Consider the following 25,777-nt stretch of genomic DNA (forward strand, 5'->3'; position numbering starts at 1 on the left):
AATGCACTAAGCGACACTCTGGAGCCTTTTAGCCTTCAATCTCTTTTAATGAGGTCTGTAATAGAAGTTGCAGAACAGAGAAGAAAATAGAACTAAAATAAATACTATTACATATATATGCCTGTGTTTAAATTAAAGATGGCCCAGTGGTGTGGGGGTTAGCACTGACACCTCACAGCAAGCAAGTCCTGGGTTTGAGGACATGTTCTGTGTGGGTTCTCGCTGACTTCCTCTTACAATCCAAACACATGCCTGTCAGGTTGATTGTAAATTAGCTGTACATGTAAATGGTTGTCTGTTTCTCTGTGTTTGCCCGGCAACAGTCTGTTGACCAGTCCAGCTGTGATGGGGTGAAAGGTGGGATAGGCTAAGCAGTCAATAAAATGGATGAATATTAAAAAACTGGTCAGTTAAGGTCTTAGAATAAAACATGTTTTTTAGTACAGAAATGACCAACCTACTTAAAAAAAAACCCACTGAGGACCTGCTGTAGTGACACATGTCATCACAGTTGCATAAGACTGGATAAAGTTTATTTATACCAAAAGTTAGGAAATTAGTGTGCTACAGAAGCCAAAACACACAACCTGTACAACACAGCTTGAATAAACAGGACCTATTATGTTTTTGCTCATCTTTGTTATACACGTAACGTTGTGGTGAATGGGGGTACATTAAACATGGCGTTAGAATAAGGTTAAAACATGTGCAAGCAGTCCATGTGAGCCAAGGTCCCAGGCAGTTTTTTCTTCTCCTGGATCTACATGATGTCATGTAAAGCAGATCATCCATACCAATCAGAAGAAAGGCCCAGTAGAAGATAAAAGTGGATTATTTTGAATTATGAATCGCGCAAAGTTTCTCTAGTAAACTTAAAGAAAAAAGTATGAACCTGGAATTAGGTACGATGGAAGTTTTACTTTTATAAAGTTTCATCTCAGCACTTATTTATCTTTAAAGCAATCCTCACAGTGATGTGTAAAAATACAACAAGCAGAACTTTACACTGTTGTAAAGCCTATGTCTTAGCTCTCATTAATGGGCGGATTGATCCAGATATTGATTGTATCGAAGTATTGGATCTATACTAGCGCAATAGGATTAATACTATGTTTCTATCCTTCAAGTTTAGTATGCAACCCAATGAATTCTATTAAATTAATATTCTGGGGGAAATAAACAAAGCAAAACAAAGCAGCTCCACTTGGTGGCCACATACGAAAACACACTGTTAAGTGAAGTTAAGTACAAGCTGTACGCGGCTGCAGATGGCATCGTAGGTGGCAGTCTGTAACGCGAAGACGTCAAAGCCAAAGTTAAACCGTACTGCGGATGTTCGTTTATATCCGGAAACAGAAGCTCAGCGAAGTTGTTTAAACCGTTTAAATGTGAAATAATAAGGATTTGTAGATGTTAACAAAAATACGTGGTTATGATGGTCCAGCATGCAACGTAAACAGTGAGTCTTATTGTTGAAAGTGAAAGTGGTGGATTTGAGAAACAGTTTGTACCCAGAGGTTAGCAATGTTTGGAAAGACTTTAATGGGGTTGATTTCAACATTACCAACTTCACGGTGAAAAACAACTTGCAACTCTGTGGGGTTTTTTTTTAATTTTCTTGATATGTTCACAAGTGTCGGCTCACTAGTTTGTAACCGCCCTTTAACGCATCACTCCTCAAGCCCTTCCTCTTTGAACTCTTCGGAGTTTCCAAGTTTTCACCTCTCGAAATTTAATCTGTGTGATTTCCAGGATATCTCAACGGCCTCATACGTGACGGAAATGGTTTGGGAACATCGTTCAGCAAGCGCAGAGCACTTTCACTGACAACATGTGGCTGCCGTGCGGTAGCACTTCCAAGTACGTCGCTTCTTCTTTCGCTCGTCGGATTCTTGCGTCTTATCTCCATGTTTCGGGTCGAAGTCGGTGCAACGTCGCGGCGTTCATGCCGGAGGCTGCGGGCTTTGAGGGGATGTCGGGCCGCGCGGCGCTGCGGGAGTTGTCCGTCTCCAACAGTGAGAGCTTCTGGGCCGCTGTGGCGCGCCACAGGCTCTGCTGGAGCACTCCTTTCCACACCGTGCAGGACTGTGACCTGAGCCGAGGCAAGATCAAGTGGTTCGAGGGAGGAAAGCTAAATGTGTCCGGTGAGATTGCGTCCACTTTTAAGTAGAATACAATAAGCATGTGTGCCATCGCACAAAGTTTTCTGTGCTCCCTTTATGTTGAGAAGCAAAGCCAGGTACTACTGTGTGTCATATATCTGCACATACAGTATCCTCATGGCACTGTGCTGATTAGTACACAAGGAGACCTCGTCATCTCTCTGTTTCCTTCCGGACTCCTGCAGTGAACTGCTTGGATCGCCATGTGCACACTTGTCCTGAGAGGGTGGCTCTGATCTGGGAGAGAGATGAAAGGGGGTCAGCGATGAAGTACACCTACAGGTGAGTAGTTTGGAGTTGGTGCTGCACTGATGGTTCTGGTTCCTGAAGTTCATGAGCATGTGTTTGCAGAGAGTTGCTGGAGATGACCTGTCGACTGGGCAACCTGTTAAGGCGGCATGGTGTGAAGAGGGGGGACTGCGTCACCATCTACATGCCTACCTGCCCGCTGGCCGTGGCGTCCATGTTGGCCTGTGCCCGCATTGGTGCGGCCCACAACGTGGTGTTTGCGGGCTTCAGCGCAGATGCCCTGGCAGAGCGAATCAGGGATGGTGAGATGTTATTATTGAGCTCCTAAAGCTGCCTTAGAGCTGCACCTGTCAACATTTTAATATCAGCAGCGGAGCAAATGACATCATGTGCTGTGCCAGTGGGCACTACTCATTGACCCAATCTGTAGTTCCCCTCAGCAAGGTCCCCAATGTTTTATACTTGATCATTTTTGTGATTTAGTGGTTCTTCATCCATGATTTTGCAACTGTCTTATTAAACGGCTCTAAAAACTAGGAATCAATATGTAATTTATGTCTTTAGGGGGCATGGCAGGATGTTTACATTTATAACATTACATCAAAGAAGTCACAAAGTTAAAGACACTGAGTGAGGTGATCAATACTGATCATACTGCATACCGAGTGCAGTGGTTAGCCGTGAGACTTTGGGTCCTAACATCCATACTCTTACCCATGCTGCCCACTTAAACACTGTAGTCCATAGTCTCCCCACATAACAGCCGCCTACCAACTGAGCATTCAAAATGCAGCTCACCACTCTACAAAAACTCCCTTTGTCTCAAGGAACATGGCAAACAGTCCATGGCATTGAAACAGCTCCCCCAGTTCTAAGAAATCTGACTAAGGAATCATTCGAAGAAACCTAGTCCTTAAATCAAGAGGCCCCACAGAGTAGGGAAACAGGTTGCAAAGTGCAATCATAGTTTAAGGCAGCCATTAGGAACTTATTAATTAACTACCAACGTCTCAGTGTAAAACAACCCAGAACACCCCGAACATCAGAGCTTTTTGGACACTCCAAAACATCAGACTGTTTGTTTCTTTGTGTTATTTATTCATTTTTTTCAACTTCTTGCAGCTCAGTCCAGCACAGTCATCACGGTGAACCAGGGGGTCAGGGGTGGTAAGGTCACAGAACTGAAGAAAACCGTGGACACAGCGGTGCAGAGCTGTCCGACAGTAAAGCAGGTTTTTGTTGCTATGAGAACAGACAATCCGGTCACCATGACGGCCAGGGACATTGCCATAGAGGAGGTGAGGGAGCAGAAAGCGAATCAAATCCTTACAATCCAAATATAAGCTTTAGAGGGCGAATTTGGTATTTTTGAACAAATAACCGAAAGAAGAAAAATCACAGTTACTCATGTGAGTTTCTTTTAAATCTGATCAGTAACTAAAACAATCAATACTAGCATGCGCATTTTGCATCTTATATCGCATGTGTTTCCTCTTCATTTTTTGCAATTAGATCACAAGTGCATCTGATATGTTTTGTTTGCAATGAGCAAACAAAACATTAGAAATGAGAAATTAAGAAATTTCACGCTTGTGTGTCCTGACGAACAAGGACCTAAAGTGACTCTGGCTGAACAGCTGGAATATGTGTGTCTATGTTAGCTCTTGAAACCCGTTTTCTTAGCTAGCCTCTGCTAAACTAATCAGGAGATTGACTAGTGACTGTCAGATATAACAACTGTGCACAGGCTCTTCTGACCTCCTGGCACAGTGACAGATACAAAATCTAAACACGGGCTGTTGTGTCTTCTTGTGATCTGGCCTTAAAAATATAAGTGGTGTTGTAACTGTGTTTATTCACTGCATCATACAGGAGATGCTAAAGGAAGATGTTGTGTGTGAGCCAGCTGTCATGAACAGCGAGGACATCCTGTTCCTCCTTTACACATCTGGCAGCACAGGGAAGCCCAAAGGTCTTGTCCACACACAGGCTGGATACCTGCTGTATGCTGCGCTCACACACAGGGTAAACAATCACTGTTTTCGTTATCGGCAAACACAGTGTTTAGCTCCCATTTCCCAACAAAGGCCATAAATGGCAAAAATGTGATGTCTAATTCCGTGTGACCATCTGTAAGAGGAAATTTCAGCCTGGTTTGCACCACATTAAATCAGGAGGCTCTCTGAAATGTTTTTTGCATGATGGGACAGTTCAAGATTTTTGTTGTTCAGAAGGGTCGAATATTAGTATAAATATTGAGCCACGTGATAGTGAATATTCAAAGTATTTTTATGTTTTTGTCTCATCTAGTCCTCTAATTATTCCCTGTCATCACCAGTATGTCTTCAGCTACCACGATGGTGATGTATTTGGCTGTGTGGCGGATATTGGCTGGATAACGGGACACAGTTACGTGGTCTATGGGCCGCTGGCCAATGGGGCAACCACTGTGCTGTTTGAGAGCACTCCTATTTACCCAGACCCAGGTATGAACATGATTACAATAAAATGGAAATTATGATTTGAGGTGTCCAAATACACTATCACAAAATAAAAAGTAAAATGTTTCTTTGATGGAAAGACATTCTTGTAAATTTTTGTGTTTAATGATAGTTTAAAACTTTACGTAATGAACTTATGTGAAGAAACAAGTGCTCCTATTCCATGCTATGTATTGTTTTAAAGAGAGATCAACTGAAGTTGAACTAGCGCTGGGGTGTACTTTTGTGTAATTCCAGATTGCACCACAAGATGGTGCAGCAAACTGCCGTGTGACGGATTTATGATACCGTGTTTGCGTTTCTTTGCGTAGCTATATGACTGTGCAGAGTGAAGGATTATTGGTATGCAGTCATGCTTGGGTGAAGTCATATGAAAAACCAGCAGTGCGTAGCTTCCCATGGCTTACATTGTATGCAGGTTGAATGCTGATTGGTTGAAAAGTGAGCCAGAACAGGAAGTGATAGCCGAGTGTCTCACATAGTGGGAGAAGCAGCATGAAAAGTGATTGGTTGAACACTCAGCTCTTTGTTGGTTATGGTTGGCTGAAGGACTGACAAAAACACAAACAAGAGTAGCACAGACTGTTTGTGACACTGCCCCCTGGTGACAGTAAACAGCTGCAACATGTAGATGACAGTCTCCATTGTTTGAGCCGTTATCGGCACAGAAAAAGGCAAAGCTTCTTCAAGTGATAGGTTTTTAAAAAGAAATATAAAAATTTAGAAGAACAGCAACACACATCCAAAATGTTCAGCACACCTAGCGCTGCCCCACTGATGCATAACATTTTGATTAAAGTTTGCAGAGGGTAATTACAAAAAGTACCTTTAAAAAACGTGCCTATTCCAAAATGTAGTTTCATTTTCTGTGGAGAGTGTTGATACATGCTTTTTCTGCTCTGCATTCTTATTTTTGGCCAAGAGCCCTGCTGTTGTGTATAACTGTTTACAGTTAGGCCATATTTTACATGCTAAAATTAGCATCGTCTGTTTAAAAAGTCCAGGCTTCATCTGTGTCTGCACGTCCACCACATTTTTGTCAAAGGGAAAAGACAGTTTAAGGGTTCGGTTTTTAGGCTACTGCTTTATCCTAACCCAAAAGTTTAAAAAATAAATCAATATTTTGTCTTGTTCACAGGAAGATACTGGGACATGGTTGAGAGACTCAAGATCAACCAGTTTTATGGGGCCCCCACAGCAATCCGCCTGCTGCTCAAGTATGGAGATCAGTGGGTGAACAAGTACGACCGCGCCACCCTCAAAACCCTCGGGTCTGGTATGTGAAACATGATGCTTAGAAAGAATAAGTATTTTTTTCACCTGGTTCTCATTTGTGTAGTAATAGACATGAAGCCATGAGGCGGTTATAGACAGAGAGTTGCTGTGTAAAAAGTTTTAAGCCATCTCTAATTTCTTTGTGTTGAAAGAGACTTTCCAGCATTTTTTTTTCTTGAGCAATAGTTCTTCAAGATTTCTGAAGGTCTTTCAAAGTTTTTCTTTGGACACTGGCTGCTTTTTCACTTATTTTCTGTCCGGGCCTTGTACCTGACAATTTTTCGAGGAAATTTTCTTTTTTGGTTGTTTGTTTCCTAAGCCATTTAACACTGCCCTATGACTCATTTAACCATAAAATGGCACAAAACTCACTGGATGAACCAGTGTTGCGCCAATTTTAAATTGTATATTTAGGCACTTTGTTACTAGCAGCCTGTCACAAAAAAATCTTTTGTCCCAATTTCTTTGTTCAAATCTAAAATGCCAACTATAACACACTTTGACAGGCATAAAATACTGATTTTCCGCCAACAAGATTACTCATAAAGAGCTATTAGCCAATAACTTGCCAAATCTTAGCATGGTGTGTAGTGTGTCCTCCTTAAGTAAGCCAAGACGAGGGGAAACACGGAGAAAAGGCTCAAGTTTGCCAAATGACTCAAGAGCTGGACTGAACCGGTCTGCTCCCAAAGAAAGTCTGGCTCCTTGGAAGCAAATTGTAAGGAAATGACAGGTGGCTGAATACTTTTGCACGGTACCGTATGATTTAAGCTATTCTTGTCTGTCTGCAGTGGGCGAGCCGATCAACACCGAAGCATGGGAGTGGTACCACAGAGTGGTCGGGGACGGACGCTGTCCTGTGGTGGACACCTGGTGGCAGACCGGTAACTGAACACACAGAAGTGACAGGTTTATTCGACACATTTTACAACACTACACAACATTTTACAGTATCACAAACTCAGCTGGATACATCAGAAATCTAAATATTAGATTATTGAAAAGAGTAAAGTTACAAAGTTCTGTTTAGAACAGTATTTTTTTTTTATGCAGCTGTCTGTATGAAACAACCAAAGAGAGTCAGGCTGATTAAAATAACAGTGAGTCAGCTGGACCCTGGTGTCCTAAGTTATTTGCAGTTAATAACTGGTAATTATTAACTATCAGTGGATTGAAGTTATTGTTTCTTACGTAGCGATGTGATTACAGCACGTTTGAGAGAAACGGCGAGAATCCCAGCCTGTAAAGAGCCGTTGATCATACTTCTCAAATTATTTATAGAACAGTGAGATACAGATGTGTACAGTTTGAGGTTTGGATCAATTTTTATTTCATCTCAAATAATTTGTACACCCCTCACTTTCCTTTGTGTGTTTGTAGTGCTATATTGCTGGAAAAACTCAGTCATCACCTAACCAAGCATGGTCTATAAATGTTATATAGGGTGTGAGTCTATAGTCTGTCCTACTCTCCTTATATCGCCCTGTATTCTCTAACTGATCTGTAATAATTCCTTTTTTGTGCTCACATTGGATTTTCATGCTTCATGGTGAGTCTTAGAACATTCCTCATTCCTAATCCTTCCACAATGGGAACTTACTGTAAGGTCATGAACTCCTCCTCAAAGACAGCCACGTCTGCAGACACTAAAACGGTCCATCTTAAAGGGGAGAGAAGCTGCCTGAGTCCCTGTAGCAATAACAGTGTTACGTAATGTGTGTGTGTGACAGAGAGAGGGAGAGAGACATTTTCTCTTCTCTTAGGAGTTAAAAATCAAACCACATGTTTTCTTCTCAGAGTTAAAGATTATGTCAGAAGCGGTTCAGGAAACCAAAGGAATGAGATTTTTTTTTTTTTAAAGAAAAAAAAAGAAGGAAATTCAATGACTTTAACACTCAAGTCATCCATCACCAAAGTGGGGATAAGGACATTTAGATCTGAAGAGGATGCACTTCTCCCATGTGCTAATCTGTGGTGCCAAACCAAAATCATGTGACTCCGGCACTGAGTATCCAAACGTAAAAACAGGTTGGACTTTCACAAAATGTTAGGATAAACTTGACGAGTCTCAGTTTCACCAATTTATTCTGCTCACGTCAACAAACACGCTAACTTGTCTGCCTTGTGGCCTTAATTGGAGTGCTGAGATAAACCTTTCCCACACAGAGGTCTCATCAGCCCGCCTACGCTCGGTTCTGTAATTCTGGCATATATCAGAACAAAAGTGCTGCTTTTGTACTGGCCAATTTGCGTACACACAGTAAAGACACACTTGCAGTGCTGTGGAAAAAGTATTTGCCCCCTTCCTGATTTTTTTTTTACCTATTTGTCACAATGAAATGCTTCAAATAATTAAACAAATTGTAATATTAGACAAATAAAACCATCATAAATACAAAATGCAGTTTATAAATGATGACTTAGCTTTGTTCCTTTAATAAATTATCTAAAGCTATCTGACCCTGTGTTGAAAAGCAATTGCACCCGGCTTGTTAAATAATGAATTAACTGTGATTAACCTCATTTTTTGGAAATGCACTTTGTATTTACCCTCAAGGTAACTTTGTCTAATATTAAATTGTTTGATCTAAAAGATGTAAGTGTGACAAATATGCAAAAAACAGACAAACAAACAAACAGGAAGCTAGGATGTAGCCAGAACCGGTTTATCAGGCAGGCACTGCTGCTTCATCCTATTTATTATATTTTATTTTAACCTACTGAAGCTCCAAACCAAAATTTGCTCATGGGTTTTCTTTTCTACTTTTTCACACAATTGCTTTTTTTAATCTTTATTTTCTTTTATATAGGGTTATCAGAAGGTTGCAGAAACTACCCCCTTCCTTTTTATTGGTCAGTTGTGGCAGTTAGCTTGTTTCAACAGCAGGATGCACATGTTGTGACTGCAGAAGTTATGACTAACTCCACTGGAAAGAAGAACTTGCAAAATAATAATGTCCTTCAGCATTTGATGACTGAAAGACTCCAGAATGCTGCACAAGTGTAGCATTGGATGGGACATAATAACATCGTGCTAGAAATCAGCTGATTTTGCTAATAATGTCAGTTATCTCTTCATTAGATTGCGTAATGACCTAATGGTGCAGAGCAGGGTTAATTACCATACAAATGGCAAAAGTCCATAATTAATTGACGATAATTAAACATTAGAGCATCATGAGCTTGAGAATTACAGACACAGATATGACCTAAATACCCTACTTCTGTAAAAAGGATTATGTTGTTATGTTATTTTCATGGTCCAGTGTTTTCAATTAGGGCTAAGTGGCATTATTCATAAATGCCATTTGGTTGATCTGGAAGCAAGTAGCCTGTTTAGAGAGGAAAATGGATTTTGATCCGTTGCTGGCGTACAGCCTCCATGTAGGATGATCCAGGACTGGAGAGGTGAGAGGACAGAGGATGATGGGAGGTTGCAAAGTAGCTTCAATCAGCGCAAATGAAGGGGAAAAATAGCTTAGTGTATTTAAACTTTCAGACACATGATGCAACCTCATCACTGGAAAAAGAGATAACCTAGTTGTGTCCAAAGTCAGCAAAATTCAAACTGGAAGCCGGGCTTGCTGTCTCCGGTTTTTATACTTAACTGCCTGTGTGCTCGACCTGGACTGTTTGTGTTAATCACATTGTTTCTTGGGACTGTGAAGCAACAACTCTCACAGTTGCAGATGATGTAAACAGGATGCCAGTGGCTAATGCTATTGTCGAATCATCTGTTGTGTCCTATTTTGTAGAAAGTCCCCTCTGTTGCTACCAACACCACCAGGAGGATTACCAGAGGTCCCTGATGTCCACGCAGACCTAATAGCATTTAATTTACTTAGTATGGCTGTAATTCCACAATCTACATCTGTAGCAATGAGAAGGGCTTACAGTAGATTCACAAGCTGCGATTTATTGAACTATGACAACATGTATGGGAATGCAGTATATTAGGCAAAAACAGAGTTCGTACAAGTGATATAACCGCCTTTATTCTTCAGTTCTTCAGTTCACAGCCTGAACTCTCTTCGGCAAACTTTCTTCTTGGATGACATTCAAAGCTTTTCTTTAGATGTCGGCTGCCTTTTTTCTGCTGTCTGTTAAGATGATCCCACAGGCCTTCAATAATGTTGAGGTTTCCCTTCCTCAAGAAGGACCTCTTGACATTCAACCTTCCACTTAGACCATTTTTTAAATCCAGGTGCTATTTCAGGTCTTCCTTTTGAATTTCCTCAATTTTTTAAAGAACATAATTCACGTCATAAATAAATAATAATATCAGGTCTTCAGCTAATAACTCTTTGGGAGTTTAAAAATGCTGTTTTGTGTGTGTCAAAGTGTGTTAACTTTGGTATGCTGCTTCTAAAAAGTGCCTAAAATTGGTTCTTTGTCTGTTGTGTGTAGACACAACACTGGTTCATCCCTTGAGTTAGGTACCTTTTATGCTTGAATGATTCATAGATCAATGTTAAGTGGCTTAATAAACAAAACAAAATCCTCTGAGCAACATTAAATTGGCAAAAACTGTTTAAATACAATGTATACTGAACACATCGCTGGGCCAAGTGTGGATCCTTGGGGAACATCTCTACCAAGTTTAAAATAAAATTTATAATAAAACTAATAATAATTGCCATAGCTAACAGTGGGATGCAATTTATTCCTTTGTACTATTAAATTTACCATATGTGTCTGTCTGGAAAGCTTATTAAAGATTTTTATATACCCTAACCAGTTGGGCTGAGTGTGAGGGACAGGGCAGAGTAATATGAAGGAAAAATGTTGAAATATATTTACACTTTACTCGCTCTGCTCTGTTCTCAGAGACGGGTGGCATCTGCATCGCACCAAGGCCATCAGACCCAGACGCAGAGATTGTCCCAGGAATGGCTATGCGACCCTTTTTTGGCATTAAGCCGGTGCTTATGGACACTGAGGTGTGTGTGTGCTGTTCCTGCAAATGTTGGATGGCTGGGAACGACCTGGGAGATGGGGTCAGATTAGGATTATAAAATAGCCACCAGCTGTGTCACTTTTGATACTCATCCCACTCCCACGATCAGGCCAAGTGTGTGCATGCCAAACCCCCTATTAAAAATCTGTCGCTCTGTTTTGTGCTGATTGAGGTTGCTTTTGCATTTGCAAAGCACAGATTGTGCTGACAGTTGGAGTGATGTCCCTGAGCCAGTCTTTTTTTTTTCTGCTTCTCATAACCAAAACATACCAAAAAAAAAAAATCATCCAGTGAGCTAAATGAGGTTTAATGTAGCGTTTCTGTGTGTCCTGGGAATGTTTTAGAAGTTTTGTAACACTGTTTTCTGGTTAACATTTAGCATTGTTTTTGGATTTTTTCAGGGCGAAGTGCTGACTTCCAACAACACATCCGGAGCCCTGTGTATGGCTCAACCTTGGCCTGGTATGGCCAGAACCATTCATAATGACCACCAGAGATTTATTGACACATACTTCCAGCCTTATCCTGGTACAGCTTTACAAGTTCAGGAACAGACCGCCTCTGTTTTCGTAATGTTTTCTTAATATCTGATTTCACATAAAGAGAAATGTACAGTCTCTAAATCCTTCTGTACTGGTGCACATAATATAGGTTACTTCTTTACTGGTGACGGTGCCTATCGGTCTGAGGATGGGTACTACCAGATCACTGGCCGCCTTGATGATGTCATTAACGTGAGCGGTCACAGGATAGGGACAGCAGAGATAGAGGATGTAGTGGTAAGGCCAATAACTGATTAACTTGAATGTCTTGCATTTCAAAAGCTCAAATGTACCTGATTAAACAAGGTTCACAGCTCTGAGCTTAAAAAGCAAAAACCATGTCATCTTTAAAGTTGAGTCCTTATTAAGCTCACAATGCATCTTTCTCTGGGAGTCCTAGAGCAATCTTCAATTTCTCTGTTAAACTGTCCTGACTTTTATGTTGAGGAGCATCACTGCTGATGGGAGCATGGTCCGGCTACAGCCCACAGCCTAAATAGTAATGCGCTGTAGAGCTCAATTATCAGCTCATCACTTCACTGATATTATAGATCAATATTAACCATTTGCCCATCTATAAATATTGGCATTTATAACGGTCAGAAAAAGAAAAAAAAAAGCAGACGCCCTTCAAACATATTGTTGACATTATACAGTGTGTCCACCAGAGGGCAATCTTCAACTTCTCAGTTGGAAAGCCCCCAAAATACAATAAACAGGCGATTGGAGTAGAGGTGGGCAGAGCCAAAATGAGTAAATAAATTACTACATATTACAAATGTTATAAATCTGTTCAAGTTTACTGTATCTGAAAGAAAAAAACATATTGGCTGATCTATCAGATGCAATATATGGTTGTTGTTTAATTTTTTTAAAAAAATCAATAGTTTAATGCCTTTCTAGAAGAACCACAAAGTATGAAGATCCTGAATTTATCCTGTTTGTGACTTCTGTAAACAGAATCAGTGTCCTGCAGTGGCTGAATCTGCTGTCGTAGGGTATACACACAGCATCAAAGGACAAGGTAAGAAACTCAGCACAGTTCCTTTCAGTGTAAATCAGTCAGCAATGTGTTTTGCTAAATGTAGCAGATAAATGTGATTTTTGAATCGTCAGGTGTCTACGCCTTTGTGGTGCTTAAAAAAGGCATCGATGTACAAGAGGCAGACTTGTCGAGGCAGCTAAACGGCATGGTATCTGAAAAGATCGCCAAGTACGCTTCTCCGGATTTCATCCAGGTAATTTTGTAGTGCTGACTTGAAAATGCTGGCAGTCATGACTGACTTTATTTAATAACTTCTCATTGTGTTGGTGTTCGTCACAGTTTGCCAAGCGTCTGCCAAAAACCCGCTCGGGTAAGATAATGCGACGGGTGCTGCGTAAAGTTGTGGAGAGCGACTTGGAGGGTTTGGGCGACCTCAGCACTCTGGATGATCCTGCAGCAGTTCAGGAGATCATTCAAGGTCACGAGAAACTCTTGAGTAAAAATCGACCATAAGGTGTTTTCTGAAGGAGAGAAGAGTGTAAATGGAAAGCTTGCGTGTTGCACTCCATTTTCATGAACCAGACCTGTGCCTTTGTATGAAAAATAATTTTTAATAGCCAGATAATTCTGATAGGCTCTTTTTAAAATCTGTCTACAATCTCCAGATAAACCAGACCCACAAAACCTTAAAAAGTTCCCACCTAACCTCCCAGAATATTTTACAAAATAATGTTATTTAATGAAGCCAGATGAAATTTCACTTTTTTGACTATTTTACAAGTTATATCCCCTTTAAGAAAGGGAAACATGGAATTTTCAGGAAAAACAAATGTCAATGTCAAATTTGACAATTTAAAAACTGCAAACAAGTAAATTTTACACACACACACAAAAATTCAAACTCTAAAGTGAAAATGTTGTTTTTGTTCAGCACAATTTTTCTAACCTTGAGCTTCAATGTCACAGGAGGTGGTATAGAGCCAGTGAAGAAAATTACACCAAAGCATTGGTTGGTGATAATTCGCTATAGAGAAGCTCAAAATGTGCACTTTAGGTAAACTTTAAAGGGTCGTATCACCATATGGGATTAGGGTCTGGCTGAAAGTATTTACTACATATGAGAGGTCTCTTTTTAGCCTACATTTTGATAGGAGGATGATTTTTCTATCAGTGATTCTTTGGGTCAAAACTAATTTTCTATTGTTTCAAATTTCATATATCAGGTAGGAGATGGCATGTGATGGCTCAAAAATGCTAGAAGAAATAATGTGAATTAAAAAGCACAAAATGTTGATGTACTTCAAGCTGGGATCATAGTATGAAGGTATAATTTTGCTTGCCTTCATCAAATATACCAATTTTCATGTGAGCAGACAGATACCGACGTATTTCTTAGTAGGAATTAAAAAGAATATTGTGTGAACGTTTTTTTATTACACAGTAATAACCATTCTCCCATTGGAAATGTTGTACACTAAGCTACTGTAAAGTCACATAAATGCATTAAAGATTTACAGAGTTGTTTTTGTTTTCATCTTAAAATGTGAACTTTATGTGGGACCAGAACTTTTTGAGTGGTGTGACACACAAGCCTTCAAACTATTAAAGTACCTCTGTTAACAGAACAAAGTGTGCTGTCTGAGAGCACTGGAATGTTAGCGAGTGACACGGCGAAGACCCTTTATGTACCTTATTCCCACACTGATGGATGATGTTGAGTCAATAGTATAAAATTTAATACAATGTAATCACAGCCTTACAGTACACCCCACATCTATCTACCTTATCTCTTCAGCACGTGTTTGATTATTATCCTTTTCTTAAAAATATTTAGATTAAAAGCACCCTCTCCACTGAAGACCAGGTAAGTCTAGAAGCTGCCATTTTTGGGGATAACAGATGGCGTACACAAAAGCAACAAAACCGGGAAGTGATTGGGTGAAATTCCAGTTTTCTTTTTTTAGTCCACACACTAAAAAATCAAAAGTTAATAGTGGATTAGTTTGATTGATTTGGTTCTAGGAAGAATTTTCACATTCTTCTAAAGGCTCTGTGTAAACATAGACACTGGTTAAAGCATTTCAGATAGATGGCCGCAGTCACATTGCTTCATCTTTGAGACTGAGGTTTCCGCTAGCTCCTTTTAACTTTGTTAACTCCCATCGGCCTTCTCCACACAGCTTCAGCTGGACATCATGGTACTGGAAAAACAAAGTTTCACATAATGTAGTAACAGTTGGACAGATCTGAGAACAAGGTAAGAGAAGGCAGGTGAAACTAAGCCACAAGAATGTATTGCTGATCAACTTTACTCTTTTTGGAGATGTGGAGAAGTCATACAAAGCAACCCACTAACTAGCATTTAGCTCAACAACAGTGATTAAAGCAAAAGATGTATCCAAGAACAGCAAAAGTTTTGAGTGTGCAGGCTGTAATTTCCACCAGTTATCCTAACTGGAATCGGGATGTTTGGCCTACCTTCTCCAGGCTGCTGCGATGTCCCAGACTGACCAAAGTCATGCCCAGTTGTTTGCAAGTTCGGTACAGCTGTGCTTCCGCCTCCTCGGTCAAAGCACTGGTGGCTTCATCTAAAACTAAAGTTCAAACACCAGAAAGTTACAGACTAGAACACATCAGTCCAGTAAACACAGCAAACAGCCTCAGCTCACCTGAACCACACACTCAGCACGACTAAAAACTTCATCAGTGCATTCATGTTTTCTTATGAGATGCTCTAGTGAGTATCCAGAGGAACATACTTGCATATTTGGGCTGCAGGTAGAAGAGTCGTGCAAAGGAGAGACGCTGCATTTCACCTGGAGACAGAACATCATACCTGCAGAGAACAAAAAAAAGCTTGAGAAAGACTGAGGAAGTATTACACAGTTTTACTTCTTTAATTGTTTCTTACCAGTTCCAATCCACTTTCTCATCCAGCCCGCCCGTCCGTTTCAGCAGACTGGACTGCACACACATCAAGGTTTTATTTAGCATGAGTGAAAATGAAAAGTAATTTCATGAAATAACATGCATTGGAGATGAAAGCAGAATTTATCTCACCACTCCGGCTAGTTCCAAGAATTGTATAATTCTGTCATCATCCACCGACCCTGAAAACATGTCATGTAATTCTGGTTTTTCTTGAATTCTCTACAGCACTGCCATTTAGTATCAACGATCCTCAGTAAAATAAATACGCGCACGCACACGTACACACAATATATTTGTAAAAAATAAAAATATGTTGATTCTGGATTTGGTCGAACAGCTCATTGCTAAAGAGGTTAATTTACAATAGAAGATCCTGAGGTACTTAAAGAGGGCTCTTTAGAGAGGCTGAGCTTTCTTCTTAACAACTTAAGAATTTGTAGAATTAAAGTGTAGTGGAAATTCATGTGCTCAGAAACATGGAAACTGTTGTCAAAGAGCACAGACAAACTGTCCTGTGTAATCAGTCAAAAAAAAAACTGCGGGGAATGCATTGATGGGAACTGCACCCTAACTGAAAAGAAGTCTATGCAGCGGATAGTGAGGACAGCAGAGAGGATCATTGGAGGCCCAGATATAAACATACACCTCTACAAACACCTTACAATACTCATCAAAAGACTCAAAAACAAAAACTTCCACAAATCCACTACAAACTGGACCTGGAAACAATATGCTTATTTGCACACTCAGTCACATAGTTCTGAACACACATCTAAATTATATTATATTTGCACATTTTGCACGTCTTTGTCATGTCTCGTCAATAATATCCTGACAATAACTTGAAACTGGTATTCAATACCTACTGCACATTCCACTTTGTATTGTCTCTGTCCTGTCTCTGTTTATCTTTGTTTATCGTACAGTTAATATTGTATAGTTACCATTATAGTATTGTATAGAATTGTATAGTTAGTAATTAGTACCTTTTTAGCCCTAATTTTACCAAAACCTAGCATGTTATTTATTTGTAATTCCTAGTTTTATATCTCTTGGAGATATATCCTTTATATATTTATAAATGCACCATGGGGGGTTTAGGGTGAAACAGCATTTCGGTACACTGTATACTGTGTATACTATTGTACTGACAATAAAGCTGTTGAATCTTGAATCTTGATGATTTCAGCAAGACAAAGCTGAAGCAAAAGGAACTGAGTGCAGTGCTGGCCTGCCTGCCACTGACAGCATTTGTAGCAAAGATTACAACAAAGGAAAGGCCCAAACCGCTGAGCAGCTGAGACACTAAGTGGCAATGAGACCTTCCACATTCAAAACTGCAGCAACCGTTCTCCCCAGTTTCAACACACTTAAAGGTGTTGTTTTAAAAGAAAGGCAGATGTAACACAGTGATGAGCTTGCCTCTGTCCCAACAAAATACACCACACACACAGATTAACTAATACAGTAGTTTTCCTCTGGCTAATTAGCTGTTGATCACATTTAATACAATACCTGATTCAGGGTAAATATCCTTCAGTGGGTAGATCACCTGTTGGACACAAGTGTTTCAGTAAATTACCAAAAGTTTTTCTTTTTTTTTTTCTTTTTAGATATAAACATAACAGCGCTTTATATAAAAGAAGAAATTTGTAGAAAAACAGCACAATAAGAAGAGACCTGCTCACGCAGAGTGCCATCGGTCAGGTAGGGTTTCTGTGGCAGGAAGAGCGTTCCTCTGGGCCCAAAGCACGTGGTCATCTGGACAAAGCCTGAGGAAAAATGAAGGACAGACAGCTGAATGAATGTATTTGTGCTTTACAGTTTCTATTTGATGGCTTTACACTACCTTCTCATATCTCTCCCAATCAAAATAAATAAATAAACAAAAACAAGCTAGTAAATTTATTTACTACCCCCATATCGTGGCTTTTTAAAAACATAAAATTTTAAGTAATGGAACCTTTGTTGTTGCTACTGTTCCTCAAGTCAGTGAAGTGCAGTACTGATGAGTTCTCAACAATACATGACAACATCAGTGTAAAACTATGATCTGTTTTTCATGTTCATACTTTTGAAGGGAAACCTTAGGGTTTTTTTTGGCCATATACAAATCTCTTTAAATAACTCAGACTCAGTTTCTTTGTTATTTATGTATTTTTCCCGTCATTCTTAGTCCCCCCCATGTTATGCATTGTTATTATTGCCCTTTTTTGTGCCGTCTTCGCTTCTCCTGATTTGCTGAAGAGTTAATACAATAATAAAAAAAGATCAAATTAAGCCAAACAGTCTCAGTTCTTCTGCTCTCACCGCTGTGTGCTTCCCAGAGACGGTTGAGGACCCGCAGCAGTGAAGTCTTGCCGGTGCCCGTGTTCCCCACCACCAACAGATGAGTTCCCTGGCTGATTTTCAGACTCAGGTCCTCCACCAGCAGCTCGTCGGAGAAAGGGGATTTGTATGAAAGATGGTCCACGATGAAGGCCGTGTCCACTGGGCCTGCGTGGATGTTGAAGTCACTGTGTGGAGAGGTGGTGATGTGTGATGTAGTTGAGGCTCAGAGGTTTTGGTATAAACATGAATTTTTACCATCTTCTTTTCCCGTTTCCATTTCTGTATGTTTAATGTAATCTAATAAATTCTCCTCACATGCAGCCTGCTTCCTAAATCATCACACTGTGCTTCTTTTTTAACGCAGCAGAGAATAATGTGCACACACAAACCTGTCAAAGTCGTAGCTTTCTCCTGACGCTGGGTCGTAGTCGCACTGCTTGCGTAGGATGTCATCCATCACCTCCCTCAGCTCCCCGATCCTGACCACAACACACACACACACACACACACACACACACGGTTATGGAAAAGTGGACAGCATACACAAATCCTGCTGTCATCATTTGTCCTCAAAGAGGTGAATTTAAGTATGCAGCCTGATACCTGTGGGTGTATCCAGCCACATCTGACAGAGTAGTTGACAGGTCTATTAACTGCGTGAAACCATTTATCAAGTAAATGCACACAAAGGCGTTCTGAATGTGAACAAGGAGAGGGAATAAGAAGCAGAGAGTCAATAAGAGACAAGGTTTGTTTGTTTTTTCAAAAGGTCTGCATGCACAACAAAACATTCGGAAGTCAAATCTGTGTGCAGTGCAAGAGATGGCGTTTACGTTTTTGAGGGGATAAAAAGGATTTTGGTGCCACCTAGTGGGTAAACTACTAACAAACATGATGGATTTCCTCTATCAGCCCCACTATAAGGAAAGCATTAGGACAGTGTGCACTCATGCAAGACAGCAGTTTTGGATTTTATCTTCTAATTTAGTACTGATGTCATCCGGTTAAAAATATGCACAGATACTCAGAACTATCTGGCTCCCACATATTGAAGTAGCCACTTCATTAGGTACACTTGTTCAACAGCTTATTATTGCAACTCTTGAAATAGCCAATCACATGGCAATGCTTTTAGACGTGCAGACATGGTCAAAACATCTTGCTGAAGTTTTAGCTAAGCATCAGAATGAGGAAGAAGGTGGATTTAGGTGAATTTGAACGTGGGCAGGTTCTAGGTACCAGACTGGTTTGTGTGAGGATTTTACAAACTGTTGCCTCTGCTGAGATTATCCTCACACAAACATCTCTAGGCTTTACAGAGAATGATAAAAAAAGAGAAAATATCCCATGAGCAGCAGCTCTATGGGTGAAAATGCCTTGTTGATGTCAGAGGAGGGCCCTTCCTCTTTGGGTCCCTTAGTACCAACTAAGCATCATTTAAGCACCACAGTCTACCATCTCCATCCCTATATGATCACAGTTTACCCATCTCCCAATGAAACTTGTTCCAGCGAGATAATTCATCACATCGCAAAGAACAAATCATGTCAATCTGGTTTCTTGAACATGAAACCTTGTACTCAAATGACCTCTACATTCACCAGATCACAACCCAATAGAGCACCTTCGGTATGTGGTGAAACAAGAAATCCATATCATGGATGTGCAGTTGACAAATCTGCAGCAACTGTGTGATGTTATCATTTTAATATGGACAAAGATCTGTGAGGAATATTTCCAACACCTTGTTGAATCTTGCTGAAACTTGTTGAAAAAAATGAAGGCAGCACTGAAGAAAAAAGGGTGTCTAACCCAGTACCAGAAAGGTGTACCTAATAAGGTGGCTGGTACTTTTACATTTATTGAGGTATTAGGTTATCATGCAACATAATAAAGGACGTTGCATGCAAAAAATACAAATGGCTCAAACTGCTGCCTAACCAGGACGTACACAGTTCCTTTTTTTAATCGTTTATATAGCTCTGTTTTAAGTTCTATTTTGACATAAATAAAAAGAGGAATTTAAATAAGAAAAGACATAAAACATGTCTACCTTGCTGATGAGAGCACTAAGTTCACCAGGAGTGAGGCTATCGTAAACACCACTAAAAATGGGAATGGCGATTATAATGTAGCTCAGGAATCCTCCAAGGTAGTCAAATGTGTTCACTCCAACTGTGAAAGGAGACATTACAGGTTTAGAGGTTAAGTGTACAAAGTTGTGTTATATAAGCATGATAACAGTAAGGTATAGAACTTTCTTACTATAAAGCCAGAGCTCTTTGTTTATGAGCCTCTTTTGAGTATACAACAGAGTCTGCAGTCTGCGGTCCGTCCTCATGTGCTCCACTTTACCAGCTCTGCAAGTAGAGACAGGCGGATTTTTTTTTCATTTTGTTCTCTGGTTTCATTTGATTTCTGAATAAGCTCTATCAATACATCTTATCAATACAGGGAGATAAACTCAAACTGTCTGGCAACAATAACAGCCACCTTTGCAGCATCAGCAATGTTGTGGTTGTGTCTCACCTGTAAAAAGCTGCAGACTCTGCATTGACACGGATTTGCATGTGCTTGAATCTAGACATGAAAAAAACATATGTGATAAAAATGTGCATCAATTACAATTTAAAAGAGATCCATCTTGCTCATTTCCAGATCCTTACTAGACTACCCACAAAAGTATATTTGCATGATTCACAGTTCAAAGCAATGTGGATGAACAGCCTCTCAGTTCATCCACTGTAGGAACAGCCTCACGTTTCACATGTCATGTAATGCTTCCTTCTGCACAAAATAGACCTACAGAGCACAACCTACTCCAATCAGAGGTGGAGGAGCAGATGATACAGAGCTATAAGAATATGAAAATATAACAAATAGCATCACTTTTACAATAGAAAAGCACACAGAGGGGTGGAATACATATATGAATATATTCATATTCCTGCTCAGCGTGTTGTCAGTGCTGAAGGTAATTTTTAACATGGCACCTACACAGTGCACTGAAACCTTCAATACAGTCAGGACTGACACTCTCATAACCCATTAAAGGAGATGTGGAACTTGATGGACTTGATGAAAATGACTGTTAACTGGTCAATTTTATTGTTCATAATGTTTTCTAGTAGCTTCAATTAGAGCAGTGTTTAAAAAAAACTGGCAGCAGACTGGGACCTACTACAAAGGTGTGCAAATTCAAACAACAATGTGAGGCACAGTTTGTGTTCCTCTAAATTCACAGCTGGACTTAATTCGATGGTGTTAGATATCACCATACAGGTTGCATTAAACATATTCCTTCAGCAGATAATCTAGATCACACTTACAGGGTACTGTAAATAAAAGAATCTGTGAAAACGTGCCACTTCCAGATGATTTCAAACAAAAGGTTGTGAGTTTAGCAAAAGTTAACAGGTTAAAAGAGAAAGCCACCCGCGTGACACTGAAAACTCTTTAAGATCAATTTCCCTCAATAATCCACCAATCTCACTTCATAGTATACCCCTGAGGAGGCTTCTGTTGTCTACTCTCACTGATTTCATAAAGATCTGAATCTGATCGTTTAGAGCAGTGTGAAACCTGAGCTGGTGGCTCACAGAGATCATGTGTACCCTGAACTCATTATTTGAGGATTTCTCTATGTTTAATATAATCATTGCATGCTGTTGTGACAGTATATACATGACAGGAAATAAAGAAAACCATAAAAGATCCACTTTAACAGAAACCAGTTGATCTGTTCCTCTCTGAACACAAAGGGAGGCTGTTTCAGCTGGTGATAGATTCTTCTTTAAAAAAAAAAAAAAAACTAAACTAAAATAGCAAACTGATGCATATCCTGTGTTACACAGAAGGCATTGCGCCAAAGCCTACAGATATTTCCTTTTAACAGAACCCAAGTGTCTTTGACAAATACAGGAAGGATTTGTTTCAAACAAAGCTGGCAGAATACCCAAAGACTCTGTTAGAGGTTAAATCAATCTCCTGTTAGCACAAATTTACAAACTTATAAAGGCTGAACCTACCTGAAGTCTCCCTCCAGTTTCTCTTGCTCAAAGAGAGTTGACACAATCGGCCCCATGAGGATTTTATTGGCAATAGTCCCGATTACAAAGTAACCAAAGATACTCACAGGACCAATCCAGCCAGTGCTGCAAAGCAAAGCAACTTTAGGAGCCCGTTACATCAAAATACATGGAAACAACACAACACTTAAAGTGCACACAGTGATATTCAAAGAGTCATTTTGCTGCTTTTACAGCTCACATTTAACCTTTTTCCTCTCTGGAGGCCAGCATATCGAGTCCAGGCTGTATATGTTATATAAATGCAACCAGCGCCATTTTCAAAGGTCACCACGTATGGCACGAATACAACAAAGTCCACCTGGTATTACTACAACTACGGCTGATGTAGAATTTGTTGAGGCCAGGATTTTTTAGAAAGGGTTAAAGGGGTCTGTTATTTTTACAAGGCTGTTATCTTCTCTCTAACTGACAGTTTTTAATAAAGTGGAAGCAAATGGTCATTTTTCACTAGATTTTTTCCAAATCTTACTGCAGTCTGATGATAAGGACAAGAAGCTTTATTGTATGTCAGAATATGCTTCCCATCCACAGTAGAGGTTGTTCTTTTGCCCTCACTGTTTTGCAGCCTGTTACTAAATTTGAGGTTGTTCTTTTTTTCCAGCTGGAAATGTCAAAAAGGGCTTAGGGGTTAACAAAAAGCCCCAATTTAGCCTGAATTTTAATAAGGTCAGAGTTGCAGCAGACCTTTTGTAGAGCACATGTAATGCTTTAAATTACATATAACAGGTATTTATTCTTCTAACTTTCTAATTCCATCCCTTGTTTTATGTACTCTGGACCTCTCTTAAGGACAGATATTCAGAAACGTGGCTGTAAAACTGTGGCACCCCAACATAGCTGAATGATCTCTACCACAGTGTGTGATGGGGTTGATCATACAGCACAACGTGCTGACCTGTGAAAGCAGTGGTAGGTGTAGTAAGTCAGGGTGAACGGTGAGATGATCAGGCGACTCGCCATGGTGCTCATCTGCTTACACAACCTCTCTGCATCCTGACTGATCCGCTGGTCTCTGCACACAACAACGCAATTGAACAACAACAGCAAAACATTTTCATACATAACAATGCACCAACCAGGAAATGCATTCACGCTTACGGGTTGTCTATGTCCTCTCTGAGCACGTTGAGCGTATAGTAGACTCTTCCCTGGAAGTAGGCCGAATGGAGGCTCTCTGTAAGCGTCTTCCTCCAGCTGACATACATCTGATTGCAAATGTACTGGTCAATACTTTTCAGCTGCATGGGAGGGGAACAACAAAGAAGGGGAGAGAGAAAAAGTAACAATAAGTGACAATAACTTAAATAAAGATGTGATAGATCAGGAAAGACCTGCCACAGAAGTTCATTTAAAAAGCAACATGCTTAAATAAGCTGACTAAAGTTAGTTTCTTAGGTTCAAAATCCAAGCAAACACAATCAAGACCAAATGCATGCAGCTATAAAATGGTCATGTCAGGTTGTCCTGACCTTATAAAGTTGCTACTGTTACAGCATCAATCCAAAGGTGTGATGCCATGCAGTAAAACATAAGAAACTATTTATCAAACTTTTGATTTAGATATTTGAAATGCACATCTGAATGTTACAGATAATGTACACTACTAAACAGGTGTTGATAAATAAAGTATATGCAGTTGCAGAGACTTAGTGTTAATCTTATAAAAACTGGATATTTCACAAACCAAACCTGCACGACTCGCGTTAATTAATTCGATCCCAAGAGGAGAAACAAATCCCTTTAGGCTTGCTTCAGGAAGTGCATCCGGCATAAAAACGCCGCCAAATCAAACACAGAGCTACCACTGCGGTAACCCCTTGCGAATAGGGGAGCAGCTAAAAGCAGCTATTTCTGTTTCCTTAAATCCTTAAATCCTTAAATCTACGTATTTCATTTACGCATTTAAAAGGGAAAATGCAGTTTGACATACTTCTGATACAGTGCGCGAAACTGATATGCTATAGTTTACACCTATTGTTAATTTCCAGCCCTTGTCAGGATAAAATCACAATACACTATAAATACAAAACTACCATAAATACACATATTAGTAAAATATACAGTAGTAAAAGAAAGATGCAGAAAATTAACATTATTTCCAAATGTATGAACAGCAATTAAATTATCATATAAAATGATTTAAATGACTACACCTACACCAATCAATATGTGATGGCTTTCTACTATAGTTTATATATACTATAGCTTTTATATCTTATCTTATCTTATATTTAATTTGACCAGGTATGTGTCTCATTAAAATAAATTTTTTTCAGGGGTGACTCGGCCAAGAAAGCATAAACAGACATACTGGACACGCGTGAGACAGCGCATCTGTAGGGTGTTAATCTTATTTGCTTTGCAGGATAAATGCTAGTGTGTTAGTATGTTGACTTCTGTCGTTCCTCTGCTACTTTAACTTACTGTGGAGTTGAATAAAATGAGCACCATGGCAGTGCCCACCAGACTCCTGAAGCCTGAGTAATTTTTGTCTGCCAGCACATTGTAGAAGTGGCTGGGGAGGACTCCCACCTGGTAAATGATCAGCTGCTCTGATGACAGAAAAACACATGTGTTAGCACATTGTATTGTGAGGAAGGAGTCAGTTCAAACAGTGACTCATAAAAGAGCAAAATGATTAGCTAAAGGTCATCAAGAAAGAGACAAAGCCTCCTGTGGTCAGGGCTCATTTGACTGCAGTCAATGCAAGCTTTCTGATGCTATCAGAAGTTCCTCAAAGTTAGACCACAGTCATTTTACAGTTTCCTCCTCTTTTTGTTCTGTTACACTCCTCCAGCTGTTACCTGCCAGAGTTACGCCCAGCAGCGTCCCAAACATCAGGACACTCTGACTGGTCCATGATGGGAACAAGACCTTCTGGATGCTGCAGAACCTCTGCACAAACCTCCAGTCTAACTGTGGCCTGATTTGTGTGAACAGACAGAGAAAGAGTGGAAATTACAAGATATTTTGAATGACCTTCACTCCTCATCCCCCAGCACCACCTTAAAACCCAAAGAGTGAGTGCGGAAAAGGTTCCTACCTGTCCCTGCCTCGGAGATTTGTCTTTTCCAAACGAGGCATGTGCGCGGGCGGCAGATGACTTGCTTATGTACACAAAACTTCACATAAGTTGTTCGTGTGTCATAAAAGCCGATCCAGCCGGCAGGTCAAGGTAAACTAAGATTAGCAGCAGGGAAACTTTTAACTGTTAGCGAGGAAAGTAGGAAACGAAATTCAACGAAAAATCTCTAAAATAACTACCTCACTTACTGCTGTCACGGCTACATTAGTTAGCCAACACGTCATTTAACCTTAATGTAATAAATCCTGCTATCCTGCTGCTCCACTGTGAACCACAGGAGTAGAGGAAAAAAATGTTTTGGACAGTGACTGTCAAACTACGGACTTCCGGATTATCAGGTGACCCGCAGTTTTCAAAATAAAAGCTCAAATAGCTTTTAGGCGGAATTTTTAAAAATAGTGAAAGCGATTCTACACGAGTGCACGTGCACTATATAATTAGTCTATTTATTTTTTATTTTTAAAAAGTATCAAGCGCCAATTTGAGATGTTCAAAACATTTATTCCTGGAAAAAAGCAAAAGATACTTCACAGGGACACCTAGGTAGGAATAAAGCCTAATCACACTCCATCCTGCTTTAGGTTTTCAGATTCACTTTTTGCTGAAAAAGAGGTAATGTACAATTAAAAGATAATGTACAATCATATATAAAGGCTTTTCCACTACCA

The 25,777-nt window shown here is 39.9% G+C and overlaps 2 protein-coding genes across 2 annotated transcripts; one reads left to right on the top strand and one right to left on the bottom strand.

Moving 5' to 3' along the window:
• The first annotated feature begins 1,268 nt into the window (after window positions 1–1,268).
• On the top strand, window positions 1,269–14,185 carry acss1 (acyl-CoA synthetase short chain family member 1). The gene is made up of 15 exons (XM_063495383.1): window positions 1,269–1,459; window positions 1,753–2,144; window positions 2,348–2,444; window positions 2,514–2,713; window positions 3,534–3,709; window positions 4,284–4,436; window positions 4,750–4,897; window positions 6,051–6,188; window positions 6,979–7,071; window positions 11,015–11,127; window positions 11,546–11,672; window positions 11,796–11,923; window positions 12,647–12,710; window positions 12,803–12,924; window positions 13,011–14,185. The coding sequence occupies exons 2-15, from the start codon at window positions 1,832–1,834 to the stop codon at window positions 13,182–13,184; spliced, it is 2,046 nt and encodes a 681-aa protein (XP_063351453.1). The 5' UTR covers window positions 1,269–1,459; window positions 1,753–1,831; the 3' UTR covers window positions 13,185–14,185.
• A 101-nt stretch (window positions 14,186–14,286) lies between these two features.
• On the bottom strand, window positions 14,287–25,417 carry abcd4 (ATP-binding cassette, sub-family D (ALD), member 4). The gene is made up of 19 exons (XM_063495384.1): window positions 25,068–25,417; window positions 24,829–24,947; window positions 24,449–24,576; window positions 23,123–23,262; window positions 22,920–23,036; window positions 21,962–22,087; window positions 20,463–20,513; window positions 20,199–20,293; window positions 19,987–20,108; window positions 18,537–18,628; window positions 18,323–18,412; window positions 17,913–18,118; window positions 17,283–17,374; window positions 17,118–17,154; window positions 15,732–15,781; window positions 15,583–15,635; window positions 15,431–15,507; window positions 15,150–15,265; window positions 14,287–14,872 (listed from the first exon to the last, which is right to left on the bottom strand). Exons 1-19 carry the CDS (start codon window positions 25,106–25,108, stop codon window positions 14,771–14,773), a joined length of 1,854 nt encoding a protein of 617 aa, XP_063351454.1. The 5' UTR covers window positions 25,109–25,417; the 3' UTR covers window positions 14,287–14,770.
• Between the last annotated feature and the right edge of the window lie 360 nt (window positions 25,418–25,777).

The sequence above is a fragment of the Pelmatolapia mariae genome, linkage group LG15, assembly GCF_036321145.2.
Source record: "Pelmatolapia mariae isolate MD_Pm_ZW linkage group LG15, Pm_UMD_F_2, whole genome shotgun sequence".
Taxonomy (NCBI): Eukaryota; Metazoa; Chordata; class Actinopteri; order Cichliformes; family Cichlidae; genus Pelmatolapia; species Pelmatolapia mariae.

Excerpts from the sequence above, each read along its gene's own strand:
- acss1 (XM_063495383.1), top strand. The coding sequence starts at position 1,832 with ATGTGGCTGCCGTGCGGTAGCACTTCCAAGTACGTCGCTTCTTCTTTC. Across the intron at positions 2,445-2,513 it reads GCGATGAAGTACACCTACAG|AGAGTTGCTGGAGATGACCT; the intron begins GTGAGTAGTTTG and ends ATGTGTTTGCAG. Across the intron at positions 4,898-6,050 it reads TCCTATTTACCCAGACCCAG|GAAGATACTGGGACATGGTT; the intron begins GTATGAACATGA and ends TCTTGTTCACAG.
- abcd4 (XM_063495384.1), bottom strand. The coding sequence starts at position 25,108 with ATGCCTCGTTTGGAAAAGACAAATCTCCGAGGCAGGGACAG. Across the intron at positions 24,948-25,067 it reads AATCTCCGAGGCAGGGACAG|GCCACAGTTAGACTGGAGGT; the intron begins GTAGGAACCTTT and ends CACACAAATCAG. Across the intron at positions 15,782-17,117 it reads GGATATTTACCCTGAATCAG|GGTCGGTGGATGATGACAGA; the intron begins GTATTGTATTAA and ends ACATGTTTTCAG.